The sequence below is a fragment of the Mustela putorius genome, unplaced genomic scaffold (assembly GCF_011764305.1).
Source record: "Mustela putorius furo isolate JIRA1106 unplaced genomic scaffold, ASM1176430v1.1 tig00000145_pilon_pilon_pilon, whole genome shotgun sequence".
NCBI lineage: Eukaryota > Metazoa > Chordata > Mammalia > Carnivora > Mustelidae > Mustela > Mustela putorius.
Genome location: NW_025421294.1, coordinates 142,153 through 162,057, shown reverse-complemented (window position 1 = coordinate 162,057; position 19,905 = coordinate 142,153). Strand labels below are relative to the sequence as shown.

The following is a 19,905-nucleotide window of genomic DNA, read 5'->3' as shown; positions in this document are numbered from 1 at the left end:
ATACGAAATGAGTGTAGTGTTATATAGTGAACCACCATGTTTCCGTTACCTAGGTCCTAACAATTGTTCTAACAATCCTGTTTCATGCATACCTCTACTCAGTGTTCCTCCCTCAGTGAGTTATTTTAAAGCAGACTGTTACCTCCTATATATTTATAAAAGATATTCTTAAAAAAGATATAATCACAGTACCAATATCCACTTATTCCCAATTCAACAAACACTTCACAGTTTTAATCACGTGCAAGGCATTGTGGGGTTTTTGCTTTTGAGGATGAAAACAAGTTTCCACCAAGAAACACGTGTCCTAGTGTTCATTGTATCTGAAGTCAGAGGATCCGATGTGAGTGTATATAGTTAAAGCTACACGAAGTCTATTAGTGGGGCTTGGTGTCAAGAACAGCAGACTTCGGACTGAGCCGACCTGGTGACAGTGAACCTGAGACCTCTCCACAAGGGTTTAATTTTTTCCCCCTAACCTCTGGAAAGCAAGGCATGGGAAAGGGATTTAGTTCATGTTGTGCCAGGACGTGTTTAAACTTGTTTCTTTTTCCAAAATGTACAAGCTGCTAAGAGAACTAGAGACTTAAATTAACAAGTCTTGGAAAAGACTTTTTTTTTTTTTTTTTTTTTTTTAAACTGCGTGGGTCAGGGAAATTCGTTCCTTTCGGGTCACGTTCCTGCCTCCAGCTGGCCTGGTTTGCTAGGGGCGTGCTAGAGGTCAGCGGCTTCCGCAAGGAACTTGGTGCCTGGGTCTCGCGCTGTTCCAGAGACTCTCAGGCGACACTGGGCGTTTCCTCTTTTTCTGGCCTCGGAAAGTTTTTGTTTTGGTTCTTAGTTCCCTGTCAAGGAAAGGAACCCTACGGACCAAAGGTTTCCCAGTCTCCTCCCGGTGGCCGAAGGCCAAATTTCCCCCATCACAGCTTGACCAGACTTGGTCCCTTCAAGATCCTCCAAGGCCGGGGAAGCGCGTCTTGCGTAGAGGAAGAGAGGAGGCAGTCAGGCTGCCGTATCCACACCCACTGGCCGGCCCTTTTTTTCCCTCATCCGTGGGCCAGTACCCATCCTACCGCAAAGGGTGCGCGCAGTCTCCCCAGTGACTCCCCAAGAACCCGGTTCTCCACCATTCCCAAGAGAATACTCAATTTGGCCGCGCCCGCGCTGGGTAGAGGGGAGGGTTACTAAAACCCGGGAATAGGATGAAGAGCGCATGCGCAACCAGGCGGTGGCTTTCAAGAGTTCGCCCGGCGGCAGCAGCCGCTAGGTGGCGCATGCGCCCTGGAGGGTGCGGGCCGGTCTCCGGGAAGAAGGCAGCGGCGGCGGCGGCGACGGCGGTGGCGACGGCGGCGGCTGTGGGGAAAGGCGGGGGCGCCGTGGGGGCCGTGCCCGTGTTTACACAGCGGCGGGCGGGCGCGGACGCGGAACCTGGCGCGGCGGCGGCAGGATGGTCATGGCGCATTTCGTCGAAAATTTTTGGGTAAGAGCGGGATGTTGGAAGTTGGGTTTTGGGGTGCGAAGCTTTCTCCGCCTGACCTCGGCCTGTGTGCGCTCCGGGCGGCGGCGAAGCCTCGGCGGTGAGGGCTAGCGTCCTCGGGCCGCCGCCGGCTGGGTCCCGCCTGTGTGAAGCCGGGAGGGCTGCGGGCCGCCGTACGCCAGGTCCCGCAGGCTCGCAGCCCTTGCGGGGGCGAGGGCTGTCAGCGCGGCCCCTCATCCCGCGGCGGGGACGCTTGGGGGCAGCCCGCCGCCCGCGCTGGGACAAAGCGCCGGATGGGGCGGGAGACGGGACCCGGCCGGAGGCTTTAGGCTCCGGGCGCGCTTCACGGCTTGGACGCGGCCGCGGGGCCCGCGGCGCGGCCGCCTCCCAATGCGCGCTGCCAGCAATCGCCGGCCGGAGCCGGGCGGAGGGGGCTTGCCCCCGTCCATCGCCGCATCCCCCATCTTAGCCCTTTTGCCCCCCATGGTTTCCACACGGAGTCCCTTGCGGGCTTGGCTTGGATCCGCACTTCCTCTCGGCCTCGCAGCTCGGCTCTTAGGTCTGCGCCCAGGACTTTGCCTCTGGGCCTGTTCACAAAGCGTGTAAAAGTTGAATTCAATGTAACTGGATTCCTTGGGCTTAAATGCACGAAGACTTCCCCTTGTGTCCTGTGCTCCTTCCCCTTCCTCATTCTTTCCACACCCCTCTCCTTAACTCCGTATTAGTATTAGGTGGTTCTCTGAGAATGACTTCAGTCACCGTGCGGGGTGTTTTTCTGTATTGTTTGTTGTAATGGGAAGTGCAGTGCAGCCGAGTGCGGGAGAAGGAGCATGTTTACCTCGGTATCTTGGGTCAATCTCAGTGGAAGTCCTGACAGCTGCAAGTACTACAGCTCCATTTTAGTTAAAATTCAGAAGTAATTAAAGGAGTGCTCTTTCAGGGAAGAAGAGGTGTGTCTTAAATTCTTATTTCTAAGTGTATTAGGTATGGACTTAGTAATCAAATCAGCTCCTAGTCATTTGGTTTGAATGTTTCTTGTTTTCCGCAAGCGACATAAATACGAGGCATTAGGTTTTTCTTTAAGAAATACCCTTATGAAAAATAAAATACCCTTATGGGGCGCCTGGATGGTTTAGTCGTTGGGCATCTGCCTTTGGCTGGGGGTCATGATCCCAGGATGTTGGGATCGAGCCCTGAGTCAGGCTCCCTGCTCAGCAGGAAGCCTGCTGCTCCCTCTCCCCTTCACCTTGCTTGTGTTTACTTTCTCTCTGTCTCTCTCTGTCAAATAAAAAATATTTAATGAAGTTACAGTTCACATACTATACACTCAGTTAAGTGTACAATTCAGGGGTTTTTCGTCTGTGCAGTTACGTCACCACATTTAGAACCATATCCTTACCTCAGAAAGAATCTCTGTATCCATTAGCCCCTAACTCAGCCTAGGCAGTTTACTAATCTATAAACATCTGCCTTGATAGATTGGTCTCTTGTGGACATATATAAATGGGATCATATGTGTTATCCTTTGTTGGCTTCTTTTCCTTAGCGTGTTTCCACACTTCACCTGTGATGTAGCATGTATCCGTACTTAATTGCATTTTATGGCCAAACATTCCATTGTGTGTGTACACCACATTTTATCTCTTCATCAGTGATAGACGTTTGGTTGTTTCCATTTTTGGGCTATTATGAATAATAAATGTGCTATGAACATTTTTGTACAGGTTTTTGTGTGGAAATGTTTTCATTTCTTTTGGGAATGGAATTGCTGGGTCATGTTGTTACTCTTTAACATTTTGAAAAACTGCCAAACTGTTTTCCAAAGTGACTGCATGGTTTACAAACCCACTAACAATGTCTGGTTCCAATTTTTCTGCATGCTGGACACCACTTGTTATCGGTCTTATTGTAGTGGATGGGTGTGAAGTAATACCTCATTGTGGGTTTGATTTCCATTTCTCTGATGGCTAATGTTGAACATCTCTTCATGTGCTTAGAGAAATACCTTTTTAGATTCATTGCCCATTTTTAGATTAGGTTATTTGTGTTTTTATTATTGAATTGCAAGAGTTTTCGTATGTTCTGGGTAGTCTTTTATCAGATACATGATTTTGCAAACATTTTCTTCTATTTTGTGGGCTTTTGTTTTTTCTTGATGCTGTCGTTTTTGAAAACTTATTTGTTTTTAAAAGTTATTATTATTATTTTAAAATATTTTATTTATTTGAGAGAGAGAGATTACAAATAGGCAGAGAGGCAGGTAGAGAGAGAGAGAGAGAGGGGAAGCAGGCTCTCTGTTCAGCAGAGAGACAACATGGGGCTTGATCCCAGGACGCTGAGACCATGACCGGAGCTGAAGGCACAGGCTTAACCCACTGAGCCACCCAGGCACCCCTTAAAAGTTATTTTTAATTGAAGTATATAGTTGGTGTATAATACTAGCTTCAGGTGTACGATGTTCAACAATTACATATATTATGACATGCTCACCAGTGTAAGTGCCATTACTGTCTTACAGTATTACAGTATTATTGACTCTATTTTCTATGCTGTACTTTTCATCCTTGTGACTTCTATAATTATAGCAGTAGGTTTGTACCTCTTAATCATCTATTTCACCTATCCCCAGTGTCCCCCCGAACCACCCGTTTTTTCTCTTTATGAGTGTTTCCGTTTTTTGTTCATATGTTTTTTAGATTTCATATATAAGTGAAGTCATACAGTATTTGTCTTTTTATGTCTAACTTGTTTCACTTAGCATAATATATTCTGTGTCCATCTGTGTCAGATATGGCAAGATTACATTATTTTTTATGGCTGAGTTGTCCATTGTGTATGTGTACCACAGCTCCTTTATTCATCAATGGATGGACACTTAGGTTGCTTCCATATATGTTGGTGATTATAAATAATGCTGCAGTAGACATAGGAGTTCATTTACCTTTTTGAATTCATGTTTTCATTTTCTTCAGGTACATATCCAGAGGTGGAATTACTGGATTTTATGGTGTGGTTTTTTTTTTTTTTAAGATTTTATTTATTTATCTGACAGAGAGAGACACAGCAAGAGAGGGAACACAAGCAGGGCGAGTGGGAGAGGGAGAAGCAGGCTTCCTGCTGAGCAGGAAGCCCCATGTGGGGTTCCATCCCAGAACCCTGGGATCATGTCCTGAGCCGAAGGCAGATGCTTAATGACTGAGCCACCCAGGTGCCCCAATTTTATGGTATTTCTCTCTATATATTATATCTATATTATATATATCTATGGATATATATATCTATGGAAATATATATATAATATTTGATAATATTATTTTCCACAGTGGCTACACAAATTTACATTCTCACCAACAGTGTGGGACTGTTTCCTTTTCTCCACAACCTTGCTGACAATTGTTATTTCTTTTTGATAGTAACCATTCCAACTTGTGTGAGGTAATTTGATATTGTCCTTTGAAGCATCAAAATTTTAAATTTAGAAGTCCAGTTAATTTATTTGTTATTACTTATGCTTTTATTGTTTAATCTAAGACGTTTTTCCTAATCCATGGTTACAAAGATTTACTTGTGTTTTCTTCTAAGGGTTTTATAGTTTTAGTTCTTATATTTAGGCCTGTGATCCATTTGAAGTCAGTTTTTGTGTGTGGTGCCAGGAGGAGGTTCAGCTTCATTCTTTTGCATGGATATGTAGTCTCAGTACCTTTGTTGAAGGGCTCCTCTTTCTCTGTTAAATACTCTTGACACCCTTGTCAAAAATCAGTTGACCATAGATGTATGGGTTTATTTTTTGATTTTTAGTTGTATTCCATTGTCTATCCTTATGCTAGTCCTACACTGTTTTGATTACTATGGCTTTGTAGTAAGTTTGGCATCAGGAAGTGAGAGTTTTCTAGATTTGGGCTTCCTTTTCAAGATTATTTTGCCTATTCTAGGCAAAATTTTGCCTATTCTTGCCATTTCTGTATGAATTTTAGGTGTAGCCTATCAATTTAATTGGTTTATTAATTTAGATATAGTTGATGTATGTAACCTGTCAACTTTAGACTTCAGGTTTTAGGCAACTTTTAAAACTATTAAATTGGATTTAAAATTGGCATCCCAAAATGTTTTGCTTTATTTTATTTTTTAAATAATCTTTACACCCCATGTGGGGTTCAAACTCATGACCCCAAGATTAAGCATGCTTTTCAAACTGAACCAAGCAGGTGTCCCTTGAATGTCTTTTGATAGATGAATGTCCTTGGGGTTACTGGGTTCCTCAGTTGATTAAACATTTTAAGCATCTGCCTTCAGCTCAAGTCATGATCCTAGGGTCCTGGACTCGAGTTCCATACGAGGCTCTTTGCTCAACATGGAGTCTGCTTTTCCCTTTGCTGGCGGCTCCCCCTGCTTGTGTGCGCTTTTGTGCATACTCTATTTCTCTGACAAGTAAATAAATAAATAAAATCTTAAAAAGAAAGAATGTGTTCTTTTTTTTTTTTTTTTAAGATTTTATTCATCTATCTGACAGGCAGAGATCACAAGCAGGCAGAGAGGCAGGCAGAGAGAGCGAGGAGGAAGCAGGCCCCCAGCTGAGCAGAGAGCCTCATGTGGGGCTCCATCCCATGGGATCATGACCCAACCCTGAGGCAGAGGCTTTAACCCACTGAGCCACCCAGGCACCCCGAAAGAATGTGTTCTTGATGCTTTCTGACTTACTTCCAAATTGTTTATCAGAAATTGAAGTATAGTTTACTGCAAATCGTACATTAACATTTTAAAGTTACTTTTGCTTCTGTTAATTGAGCTTTGAATATAGCCTTATCTAATGATTTTTGGCTGTTATGAATAATGCTTTCTACGAACATTATTTTATCAGTTTTTGGGTGCCCCTTGTCCTTTTTGACAGGAATAAATTTGGATATCTGAAATCTAGAGAAAACTTCTAGTCTAATTTACGTTTTTGTCATTTCACTTCCCCAATATTGAACACAAACAGTTAAAATAGATATCATTTTATTTATTTCCAAGCCTGGAATTAGGGCTGAAAACTCTAAATTAAATATAAAAGCTTTATAAAAAGTTCCAAAGGATGACTAAATGAAGTAGGGAAAACTAAGAACAAGAACTAAATAACTTCAGAGAATTTGATAATTGTCTAAGACAACTTAAAATTTTACATATTTTAGGATCATTTATAACTTCCTAAAACAGAAATTACAATATTAGTTTCACTCTTCTCCCCTAATCTTTAAAGTAGCACTGTCAGGTCAAATAAAACTTGTCAAAGTGAGGTAATGGGAAACTTTAAAGTTTTAAGTTTCTAACCAAACAACTTATTAATTTTTGTTTTCCCTCCATATAAAAAGACAAACCTTTTTGTTGTGGCATTTGTTAGAGGAAAGTTTGAATCATTCAAACTATTTCCAAGCCCTTTTGAAAGTAGCACATCCTGCCTTTTTTTTAAGGTATGGTTTTTCTTAACTAAAACAGTATGCTACATTATGAATTACTTAATATTATACTTTGAAGAGAAGTATTTAAAACTTCCTATACAACAGGTGGTTTGTTGCTGATAAGTCATTTTTTGCCACAAAGTATAGTGCCTTTGATAGTAAAGTTGAAAATGTTTTTCTTTTTCATTAAAATTGGATAACAAAATTAATTTTGATAGAATTCCACACTATTGCCTTGGTATATAAAACAGTTGTTAGTCCTTCAAAAGATAATGTAACTTAACTTTTTTGCTGATATTATAGTAAGTATCTCTGTACACTGTTTATCGGAGTAGGGTACTAATTTATAGTGCTCTTGAGATTGTGTCAGCATTGCACTGTAGTAATTAAAATGGCTTTATGTTTTCATATAAACCCTGATTAATTGAGGAGTTAAATTTTGAAAAACATATGCTTTTTTATGTATAATTAACATACAGTGTTATATTAGTTTCAGGTGTACAGTATACTGATTCAGCAATTCTATACATTACTCAGTTCTCATCATAAGTGTACTGTTTATCCCCATCACTATTTCCCCCATCCCCACACTAACCTCCCCTCTGGTAACCAGCAGTTTGTTCTCTATAATGAAAAGTCTGTGTTTTTGGTGTGTTTCTTTCTTTGTTTTGTTTTGTTAAATTCCACATATGAATGAAGTCATATGGTATTTGTTTTTCTCTGAGTTATTTCACTTAGCATTATACATCCTAGGTCCATCCATGTTTTTGCAAATGGCAAGATTTCATTCTTTTTTTAATGGCTAAGTAATATTCCATTATATATATTCATCTTCTTTTATCTGTTCATCTATATAGATGGACCTTTGGGTTCCTTACATATTTTGGCTGCAATAAACATAGGGCTACTGCTTATACTTTTTTGAATTAGTGTTTTCATATTCTTTGGGTAAATACCTAGTAGTAGAATTACTGGATTATATGGTAATTCTATTTTTAACTTTTTAAGGCATCTCCATAGGGTTTTCTGCATGGCTGAACCACATTGCATTCTCATCAACAGTGCATGAGGGTTCCTTTTTCTCCACATCTTTTGTGTTTTTGATTTTAGCCATTCTGACTGGTGTGAGGTGATAACTCATTGTGTGTTTTTTTTTTTTTTAAGATTTTATTTTTTTATTTGAGAGAGAGAGAGAACGTGAGCTGGAGGAGGGGCAGAGGGAGAAGGTTGCCCAAGGAGACTATGCACCCAGCCTGGAGCCTGATACAGGGCTTAATTCCACAACCCCAAGACAATGACCTGAGCTAAATTAAGAGTCAGAATGCTCAGCTGACTGAGCTACCCAGGCACCCCCTCATTGTGGTTTTGATTTGCATTTCCCTGATGATGAGTGATATTGAGCATATTTTCATGTGTCTGTGGCCATCTGTGTATTTTCTCTGGAGAAATTTCTGTTTGTGTCTTCTGATTTTTTAATTGGATTATTTATTTATTTATTTTTTTGTGTGTGTGTTGAGTTGTATAAGTTCTTTATGTATTTTGGATACTAACCTCTTAAAAATTTATTTATTTATTTTTTAAGATTTTATTTATTTATTTGACAGACAGAAATCACAAGTAGACAGAGAGGCAGGCAGAGAGAGAGGAGGAAGCAGGCTCCCTGCTGAGCAGAGAGCCCGATGCGGGACTCGATCCCAGGACCCTGAGATCATGACCTGAGCCGAAGGCAGCAGCTTAACCCACTGAGCCACCCAGGCGCCCCTAAAAATTTATTTTTTTAAGGAATGGATTTCATTGGTGATAGTTATTTAAGAGGAAAAATAAAGCATACCTGATTTAAATAGCTTATCAGCCTTATTTTATATAATAATCCTGATGTCTATAAAATAGTAAGCATTCTCCCAAAGACATCAAGTATTCTTTAGCATATATCACATTGTAATGAGCTGACATTTTTAGTTAGGTGACCTTTTCCAAAAATTATTTCCAGTCAGCACATCAAGAATGAAATAATTATCTTTGGTGTTTTTATCCTGAAGTATTTCTTTGTTTCTTGTCCTTATTTCTTTTTTTTTCTTTCTTTCTTTTTTTTTTTTTAAAGATTTTATTTATTCATTTGAGAGAGAGACAGTGAGAGAGAACATGAGTGAGGAGAAGGTCAGAGGGAGAAGCAGACTCCCCATGGAGCTGGGAGCCCGATGTGGGACTCGATCCCGGGACTCCCAGATCATGACCTGAGCCGAAGGCAGTCGTCCAACCAACTGAGCCACCCAGGCGCCCCATCTTGTCCTTATTTCTTGTATTGTTTAACCAGTATGGAAGTTTTGTCTGTTGGTTTCATTGGTATTGTCATGCTTTACTTCTAAATAAAATTGGAGCACTTGCTTAATTTCCAGAATTTGATCCATCATTTACATGGATAAACTGGGAGGATTAAAATGTTTTTTAAAAACCTGGAATTGGGGGGTATCTGGGTGGCTCAGTGGGCTAAGCCTCTGCCTTCGGCTCGGGTCATGATCTCAGGGTCCTGGGATCGAGCCCCACATTGGTCTCTGCTCAGCGGGGAGCCTGCTTCCCCCTCTATCTCTGCCTGCTGCTCTGCTTACTTGTGATTTCTCTCTCTCTGTCAAATAAATAAATAAAATCCTTAAAAAAAAAAACCCTGGAATTGCTATTAATAGGACTTTGAAGTGTAAAACATTGTATTTTTGCTTGATTTTTTTAAAAAAGCTTTTATTTATTTGACAGAGAGATCACAAGTAGGCCAAGCGGTAGACAGAAAGGGAGGGGGAAGCAGGCTCCCTGCTGAGCAGAGAGCCATATGTGGGGCTCGATTCCAGGACTCTGAGATCATGACCTGAGCAGAAAGCAGAGGCTTAACCCATTGAGCCACCCAGGTGCCCCTGCTTGATTTTTTTGTAATCTAAATTTTTTTTTTGATTTTATTTATTTATTTGACAGAGAGCGATCATAAGTACGCATTGAGGCAGGCAGAGAGAGAGAGAGAGAGAGGAGGAAGCAGGCTCTCCACTGAACAGAGAGCCCGATGTGGGGCTCCATCCCAGGACCCTGAGATCATGACCTGAGTGGAAGGCAGAGGCCCAACCCACTGAGCCACCCAGGTGCCCCTGTAATCTAAATTTAATATCCTAGGGAGATTAATACCTAACACCTATACCTACACCCACACACATGTATTCTTGGGGGGTATAACCCATATGTAAATTGAAATATATATATATTTTTAGAAAACTAGTTGAGGTAATCATAGATACCCAGATTATAGACTTTTTTTTTATTACTTGAAATTTCCAAATACTGCTTATGATATGATCCCATTGGGTGGTACACTGAAATTTAAGAAGTGTATGTGTATGCATATTTACATATACATTAATTAAAATACTTGCAAAATTTATGTGGTTCAGTATTCAAAAAGTACCAAAGGGAACACAGTATAAAATCTTATTCTTTTGGGGCACCTGGGTGGCTCAGTGGGTTAAGCCTCTGCCTTCGGCTCGGGTCGTGATCTCAGGGTCCTGGGATCGGGCCCCTCATCGGGCTCTCTGCTCAGCGGGGAGCCTGCTTCCCCCCTCTCTCTCTGCCTGCCTTTTTGCCTACTTGTGGTCTCTGTCAGTCAAATAAATAAATCTTTAAAAAAAAAAACTTATTCTTTTTTCCTCAGCCTCCAAGATCTCCACAAAGGCAGTAACTGTTACCAGTTTCTTACATAGCTTTCCAGAGATGATCTCTGTATATAAACAAGGAAATTATAAACACTAAGTTAGAATGTGTGGTTGTTTAATTGTTAGCGAGTTATCTGTGCCCAAATTGTTTCCAACTGCAACAAGCTAGGAAAATGCGAACTACAGATTCATCTAAGTTTGTTCAAATAGACTTGACAGATAGACATTATAAAATCAGCATTTTAGATGGCAGTAAATTTTATTGTGAGGCCTTTAGAATTTTGGGGGGGTGGAATGGTGGTTTGTTTTGTATTTTTGCTTTAATTATAGGAGAAATTTGAAAGTGAGAAATTGATACTGATTTAGTCTGTGTAAATTCAATTCAGGGGAGGGATTTTAGAACATTGACATGGAAAGGATAAAAATTTGCTGTCTGGGTTGTTTTGTAGCCATGCACACTAAATCCTGAGTGCTCTAATCCTTTCAGAACTACTTAAGTAGGAGAACTACTTAATGGGAGAACAGGTATGCTTTATATCATCGTACACATTTGGCTAGCGTAAGCTCTTTGGAAGTAGTTTTTTGAGTACTGTTTCTTGAGGTTATCCTTCCTGGTTTGACAATTCTAAAACATTGAACAAAAGCACCCTAAGAGGGACGCCTGGGTGGCTTAGTCTGTTTAAGGGTCTGTCTTTGGCTCTGGTCATGATCCAGCATCCTGGGATTGAGTTCCGCATTGGGCTCCTTGCTCAGCAGGAAGTCTGGTTCTCTCTCTGCCTGCCTCCCTCTCTCTGTCAAATGAATAAATAAAATCTTAAAAAAAAAAAAAAGCACCCTAAGAAATCCGTATAGAAATATGGTGCCATGGAGATGTAAAGGGAATAGGGTTTGATTTTCAGTTTACCTAGTGTGGAAAGATGACAGAATATTACAGTTGGAAGAGTATTAGTATTAGTTTGGTCCACAGAGATGAGCGTAAGTTGGTCAGATGTGGGGGAGAAATAAAAACAGTACAATAGAAGCTGAGACCTAAAATGGTAACTATTGGTTAAGTTGCTAGAGAATGTTGCTGAGATAGCCAGATTCAGAGAATTAAATGAATTTGAGACACACAAGTCCATTAGTTCTATCAGGAACATGCTCCTTCCCTGATGGAACAGCAGGAATAAAGGTTACAGAAGATAGGAGAAGCATGTTTGCTTGCATTTAGGGATAGATAGGAAGGTACAATGTAAGTAGAGCAAATTGGTGATGCTGGACCTTAATACTACAAAGTGTTAATTTTTATTTGGTTGAAACAAGAGCGGTGAAGGTGGCTTTCTTTTTTAATTTTAATGTTATGTGGTAGGTAGAACAGAGAGTACAGAATAAAATTAAAATTATATATAGCTTTACCCTGTGTCCACTGAGATTTTCTTTAGAAATACAACATGCACAGTAGGTTTTGCTGTATTGTTCTGTAGCTTGGTATTTTCAAATGATAATTGCCATCAAACATTTTTCTCATATGATTAAGTATTCTTTGAAAATATTTTGTAGTGACTTTCATAGGTTTCCATGGAATAAATAGGTAATTTTTAAAACCGCTCCTAAAAAACTTTAAGGTTTTTTTTTTCATTTATGAATTAGGAGGAGATTTAACTATTAATATGATCAAGATGTCAGTTGAAGAAGGTAGCCTTTGTTTGAAAGTACAGATTGAAGAGGTTTTGAGAAAGCTGAAATTGTTTTTTTTTTATTTTGAGATTAATGAAAATTATATGCATTTACAGTATATTACAGAAAATTTGAAAGTTATAAGACAAAAAAATTATCCTCTTTGCTTCTGCTATTTTTGTTGAAGCCATGTAATATCTTTTAGGTGGCTTTACAGATTTAATTTACTGGAAGAGGTGAGTTGTAACTGAAGACATTAGGGAGTATTTGAAGGGTTGGAAATAATTTCTTTAATGTGATAAGGTTTATTTTCTTCAGTCAGCCAACAAATGTGTTTGAGCGACTACTGTACCTGCAGCAAGTAGTTCTTACTGCTGAGCAGTGCTTGTTTTACATCTTCAGTCACTGTTTTCTGCTTTAAAAACATCTTGCAAATGGTTCTGTAGAATAGTTTTGATGATCATGTGTGAAAATTTCAATGTATAAATAGAAGGTTGACTAGAAGAGATTATAACTTGTGGTTAAATGTGCTATTTACTTATAGAAAAACTGCTTACGTAAGAACTAGAGCAAAAGGAAAATGTAGAGTGGTAGGAAGTGATGATATTTATTTATTACCTTTGAGGCAGTTTGAGGTTGAGAGGAAGGTTAGGCATGTTATTTGCTGTTCACATGACAGCACCTTTTGACCCTTTGATCCCCTTCCAAAAATTTTTAAAAAGATTTAAAAAGGAACAAGGTAAAATAAACATCAATTCATAGTGTGATTGTACAGTATACACTATCTCCTGCCTGTTTTCTAGAATCTTGGAGTCATCAGAAGTGAACGATATCCAAACTTTTTGTTTTTAGTATTTAACTTACTGTTGCTCTTAAAAGGTTCTTTGAAGGAGAAGTTTCAAACCATTAACTAAAAATCTCTGGGATTTATAGCTTTGTATTTTTCCACTCTTACTATTCATGGGTCTTAAAAAACCAAGATACATTAAACAGTTCCATTTTCATTAAAATAGGTATTTCATAGCTTTGTTAATAGAGATGCACTTTTTCTTCAAGTGGGGAGTTGTTAGGTTGTATTTTATATTTGTTTAAATAAATGCCTTTGAGTTTCCAAAATAGGTTTGATGACTTATTCAAACCTTTAAACTTGAAATTTCAAGTATGTCTTGTAGATTCTGAATTAGACTAAAAAAAACCCGTGTATTTCCAGTGACTTGGTGACCTTACTTATAACTTAACTATCCTTTTAGCTAAATTTTAGTTCAGTTGATAATTTTAAGTGCAAAACTATGCATGGTATGATCTCATTTTTCTATTAAAAAGTAACATGTTACTATATGTTTGGGAAAAGGAATCTGGATTGTTAAACATCAGACTGTTAAGTGCTGTCAAATTAGAGCAGTAGGAGGAAACAATAGGTCCTGAGAAGTTTGTGTTTTCTTAAAGGACTTGCGTTAGTTCTGGACTAAACATCTTCAAAGGATGATAAGATTTTTTTTTCTACTTCCTATTAGGAATTATTTCAAAGATTTTTTTTAACACTTGTTCATATAGGATTATAAGAAGATTTTGTTTGCCCCAGGCCACACTCATCGTACTTTTATGAAAGTACTATCTCTTTTTAAAGTGCATGGAGACCAGCAGGTAGAAGATCCTACCTTAGTTAAATCTTCAAAATAATTGTCTTCCTTGTGTCAGCAATAGCAATGGTGTTAATAGTAGCTATGGTCAGTTAATACTGCAAATCTCTCTGCAAGAATTAATTGATTGAAATAGGTAAAAATACTTGCTCATGCCTTTGACAAGTTTATCATGATATATTTAATATATTGTGCAATTCACTTAAAGTGTACAGTTCAGTGGTTTTGGGTAATACAGATAGATGCATCCATCATCACAGTCAATTTGAAAACATTTTCATTACCTCAAAAAGAAAACCTATACCTTTTGTCACCTCCTACCTTACAGCCCTCCTCCTTAGCAGCCCACTCATCTACTTTCTATCTCAGTGTATTTGCTTATTCTGGACATTTCATATAAATAGAATCCTACAATATCTGGTCTCTTGTGTCTGATTTCTTTAACTTAGTGAAATATTTATGATGTTCATTCATTAAGTCACATGTATCACTGTTTCTTTTTATTGCTGAATTATATTTTATTTTATGGGTATACTCTTATTTTGTCTTTTTATTCACTGGTTGATGGACATTTAAGTTGTTCCTAACATTAAACAACTGGGTAATAGACATTTTGTCCTAGCATTAGGTTAATTTTGGCTGTTTTGTTAATTGTGTCCTGCTTTTTTCCATTGACAGTATATCTGGGCAAATTTTTAAAATTAACAGTTAAAAATCTGCATTATTTTTAAACTGTAGTCTTTTAAAAAAACACCATATTTTTTTTATTGTAGTATATATGTCATTTACTTAACCAGTAATATTAATGGATTTTTAAAATTTTTTTCAGTTATAAATAGTACTTCAGTAAATATTCTTCCACATTTATCTTTGTATGTGTGTTTGTGTAGTATAGACTCTTAAAAGTAGAATTGCTGGATCAAAGGGCATAAATATTTACAGTTTTAATAAAATATTAGAGACCAGAAGACATGTTTAGTCGTAGTTCTATTTGATAATAAAGGTCTGTTGTCAAGTTATTTGTGCGTTCATCATGTATTCGTAGTTAGCCAAGGAAAACAAGTTCTTGCTTGAGTTAACAGAATATGTTAAAGGAAAAAAATATTTTTGTGTTGAAAATAACAGAAACATATCCACTTCAGGATCTCAGATGATAACATGGATATGCAATTCAGGAATACTTTTTGCTATTTTACTTTTCTTTGAATTAGAAACGCCTACTAAAAATGTCAGTGGCTGCTGTAAAAATGATAGCACCTTGTGGAGGTACTTCTAGTTAAAAAAAAGACTGGGTAATCTGAAACAGATTCTTTTTTTTTTTTTTTTTTTAAAGATTTTATTTATTTATTTGACAGAGAGAAATCACAGGTAAGCAGAGAGGCAGGCAGAGAGAGGAGGAAGCAGGCTTCTCCTGGAGCAGAGAGCCTGATGCGGGGCTCGATCCCAGGACCCTGGGATCATGACCTGAGCCGAAAGCAGAGGCTTTAACCCACTGAGCCACCCAGGCGCCCCTCTGAAACAGATTCTATAACAGAATTATAATCTGTTAAAATTGTCAGTTTCAAGGGTGGTCTCTCCCTGTTTCACCAGAATTTTCAGTGTTTTGTGCAGGTGAAGACACTGAAGCCAAATGGGTCTAAACCTGAGCTCCACTGCTCTGTCTTCTTTATTTTTTGATATATAAATGTGTATATATTTAATATTTAGTCATCTGTTATCAAAGCTATAAATTAAGTTTTTGACAAGGTAACAGTACGACTTGCAGTCTTTATTGGACACTTTGAAATTTTTTTTTAGACTAAGTTGTATGTGTTTATGTGTGTGTGTGTAGAGAGAGTGCACTAGTGCCATTTGAAGTAGTAAAATTTTTGCTTAGTTTGTGCTAAAGGAAAGTTCATGAGTAGTAAATATTTGTTTTAATAAGTTTGTGAAATTATTAAAGAATAGTGCCTGGAGTCAAATTCAAGTTTTTCGACTTCAGTAAATGAATGAATCCCTAAATAGGAAGAAATGACAAATGGATTTGTAATCATGTAGGGTGTTTGTTTTTAGTGGTTAGTGCCTTCTGAGGCAGGCTTCTTCTATATTACATCCTTATTATTAGAGTTTTCCTTGTCTTTCCAAGTGAAGACCTGAGGGATGGAATAGCTAGCACTATTTCCCAGGGTGTGTTAATGCTGCTTTATTAATATTGTTATACTGTATTAAATTAATAATCCTCATTTTTCCTTATTGGGAATTTTAATTAATATGTTATTTGGACATCTGAAGTTCCTGGATAAAGAGCTTACTTCAAGGACTTCTTAATAAAAACCCAGATTTCTGAATATAATTTAACCTGTTCTTGTTGCTTAACATTTTTAATACTTTAACAGTGAAGCGAAATGCTCAGGACCTTATTGCTCCAATTACTAGTGGTTTCCAAGATCTCATCTCCTTTAAAAAAATTTTTTTTTCTTTTTATTGTAAGCCTGGTAAATAGTATTTCTAATAGTCTTTGTGCCTATTTGAATAGCCCTTTATTCCCAACTTGCTTCTAATTTGAATATGCGTAATGCACATTGGGAACCCAGGTAACCTGACTGGTAAGATATTTTTTTAAAGATAGATATTTATTTATTTGAGAATGAGTGAGTGAGTGAGCACAAGTAGGAGTGGGGGGAGGGGCAGAGGAAGAAGTAGAGGCAGACTTCCTGCTTAGCAGGGAACACAACCCCAGCTGAAGCAGACGCTTAACCAACTGAGCCACCCAGGTGTCCCCAAATATGACATTTTATTTTATTCTATTTTAAAAAAAAATTTTCTTTGTTTATTCGAGAGAGAAAGAGAGAGAGCATGGGGGGAGGGTAGAGGAAGAGGGAGAACCAGACTCGCTGCTGATTAGGCAATCCCACATGGGGCTCCATCCCAGGACCCCAGGATCATGACCTGAGCTGAAGGCAGACGCTCAACTGACTGAGCCACCTGGAGTTTCCCCCAAATATGACATTTTAATTTATCATATATATATGGCAAAATAATTACTTTTATATTGATTTATAAGTTTGTTAGGGATCACTTCAGCATAACTGGAAGTTTCTGTGTTTCCTGTTTTTGGTGAACTGTGAAAAAATTAGGGTTCATATTGTGTAATTCTTGCTTATTGTATTGCTATTTCCAGCAAAGATACTGAATTATTCATTATGTTATTTTCACTGAAGAAAAAAAAAAAACTGCCAATTTTAGAGAGAGTTATTGAGCTTAGTTTATTCATAGTTGTTTAAGTTTACTAAAAGATGCATTAGTTATTATAAACATTTTGTGGTATTGAATGTGTAAGTGATTAGTAATAGGCTGTCTTGATTCGGAAGTCAAGATTTACTTATTTTATTTTTTATTTTATTTATTTAAAGATTTTATTTATTTGACAGACAGCAAGAGAAGGCACATAAGCAGGGGGAGTGGGAGAGGGAAAAGCAGGCCTTCTGCTGAGCAGGGAGCCCGATGCAGGGCTAGATCCCAGGACCATGGGATCATGACCCAAACCAAAGGCAGGTGCTTTAAGCTTAAAGGGTTAAAGTCACCCAACGACTGAGCCACCCAGGCACCCCAAGATTTACTTGTTATAAAGCAGGGACTCTGCCTGAATAATCAGGAATCCCTTAGTTCATCTTGAAGGAATTGAAATGGGATTGATAATGTATTTTAAAAGATCCATGGTTACCTTTCCTAAATTATTCTGCATGTTATTTTAAAAAATTTCACTAATAAACTCACATGAGTGATTATAGAATGTGTACATGTGTGTTTAATGTGTGTATATGTATATATAATAAATTGTAAACTTTGTCAAACTGCGTCATATTCCTTTGATACAGTTTGAAGTCCTATAATGAGCAACATTGGTTTAATTAAATTTAATGCTCCCCTGAGCATTAGAGTTGCATATTGGTTAATATAGGGTTGTTCTTAAGTCGTTTTGATCTTTTTTTGTTGTTAAACTAAAAATCTTCTTCAATTTTAGGGGGAAAAAAATAGTGGCTTTGATGTCCTTTACCATAACATGAAACATGGACAGATATCAACAAAAGAACTAGCAGATTTTGTGAGAGAAAGGTATGTATTTTTTTAATAGTAATTTAACAGTTTGAGTTAAATTTTAGAATATAAATGAGAAAAAAAATTGTTTTTGAGCCATGCTCTATTTAGGGGGAAATGAGAGAGAGAGAATCTTAGTAGGCTCCTAGTGTAAAGCCAGAGGAGGGGCTCAGCCTCAAGACTCTGAGATCACAACCTGAGCGAAAATCAAGAGTCAGACACTTAACCAACTGAGCCACCCAGATGCCCCAGAAAATTTTAGTTAGATCTGGATTAAAATAAGTACACTCTTGAAAAGTGTATTATATATTTTAAAGTAGTGTGATTATCTAGCGGCTACACATTAAGGACTGCATAGTGGCTCCAGGGAGTATTGCTGAACTCCTGGTTTGTATTCATTGTTTATAAATAGCATTACAAACGATATAAATATAAATACATAAATAAATGGAATTTTGTAGGATAAAATACTATCATTTCTTTAAACAAACATGTCATTAAACATACTAAAATAATTTGAAAAGTCTAAGGTTTTTAAATTTGTAGTTTAATTATGTATTATTTATTTACTTATTTATTTAAATTTTAAGGAGACTCTGTGCCCATTGTGGGGCTTGAACTCACAACCCCGAGAGGTAGAGTTGCATGCTCTATCAACTGAGCCAGGCATGTGCCCCTCTAAGTTTTATTTTAAAGAAGTATAAGTATATATTTTTAAATTCTTTATGTTTATAAAAATGTGATTGTCTTTAAGACTCTTAGAATATGGTCATCAATTTAAAAACTTAAAAATTAATGTAATTTGATTTGATTAAAGCTTTTTTTGTGGCTAGGCCCACTTGGTAATTTTTATAGGAGCACACTTAAGAGAGGTAAAGAGTTTACCTTAGTAATAGGGGGATATGTGTGTGTTTGTGTATATGTGTTTTTAAGATTTTATTTATTTGAGGGAGGACAAGCAGAGTGAAGGGCAGAGGGAGAAGCAGACTCCCTGCTGAGAATGGAGCCCCATGTGGGGCTCAATCTGGGGACTCTAGGATCATGACCTGACTGAGGGAAGATGCTTAATCAACTGAGTCACCCAGGAGCCCCAGCGATATTTTGCCTTTAGATATAATACTCCATTTTGGGGGGTACCTGACTGTCTCAGTTGTTGGGGCATGCTGCTCTCAGTCTCAGGGTCATGAGTTCAAGCCCCATGTTGGGCGTAGAGGTTACTTAAGAAAAAAACAAAAATACAGTACTCCATTCATTTATTCTTTCAATAATAAATATCCCATGTCTGCTGTGTGCTAGGCACTGGTCTGGATTCTGGTAATATAGGGGTTAAGATAGAGCTGCTGTCATCATAGAATTTACCAGAACATAGGAATTGGGGAACAAGGTTTTTTATGTAAGACCAATCCTCTTTTCTCTTTCACTTCTCTTTTGGAGTTAAGAGGGAGTCCAGAAGCTCTAAGTGCTGTGGATAAAGCTATCCTTCATTGGCTTCTGCGTCATCCTTGGCAGGAATAAAGAAGGGGTCTCATAGTGCTGTGTCTCCTGGCATGTCCTGTAGCCTTCCTTCTCCCCCAGCACTAACATCACTAACTGTAACTACTTTGAAATCATCCAGGCAGTTGTCATAATGCCTTTTAGCCTGTTTATATCAGTCACGCTAAGAAGTCCACAACTCCTGAGTCATCCTTTTTTGTCTGGAATCTAATCCTTTATGATTCTGTGGGCTCTTAAGACAACCCCTCCCTCCACTACCATGTTCCTGGTTTAATGTTTTCTTCATAGCACTTACAACCATCAGATACGTGATATTTATTTGTCCGTCCCTCTCCTCTAGAATGTAAACCCTACAAGGGCAGGGATTTTTTTTTTCCTTTTCTTTTTTTTTCTTTTTCTTTTGGTGGGGGTTGGTGCTTCTTATATCTCTTGCATTTGGGAGA

At 38.1% G+C, this 19,905-nt stretch overlaps 1 protein-coding gene across 5 annotated transcripts in view; it reads left to right on the top strand.

Moving 5' to 3' along the window:
- Positions 1–1,184: 1,184 nt before the first annotated feature.
- Positions 1,185–19,905, top strand: part of FCHO2 (FCH and mu domain containing endocytic adaptor 2) — a 124,495-nt gene continuing 105,774 nt past the window's right edge. For 2 of the 5 annotated variants that reach the window (XM_045075229.1, XM_045075228.1), the window contains exon 1: positions 1,185–1,477. In XM_045075229.1, the coding sequence (XP_044931164.1) occupies positions 1,200–1,477 (278 nt within the window). In that variant the 5' untranslated portion in view covers positions 1,185–1,199. Of the gene's footprint in view, positions 1,478–17,894; positions 17,987–19,905 lie in introns of those variants that run through there. The other 3 variants (XM_045075230.1, XM_045075231.1, XM_045075232.1) reach the window with 3 other exon arrangements.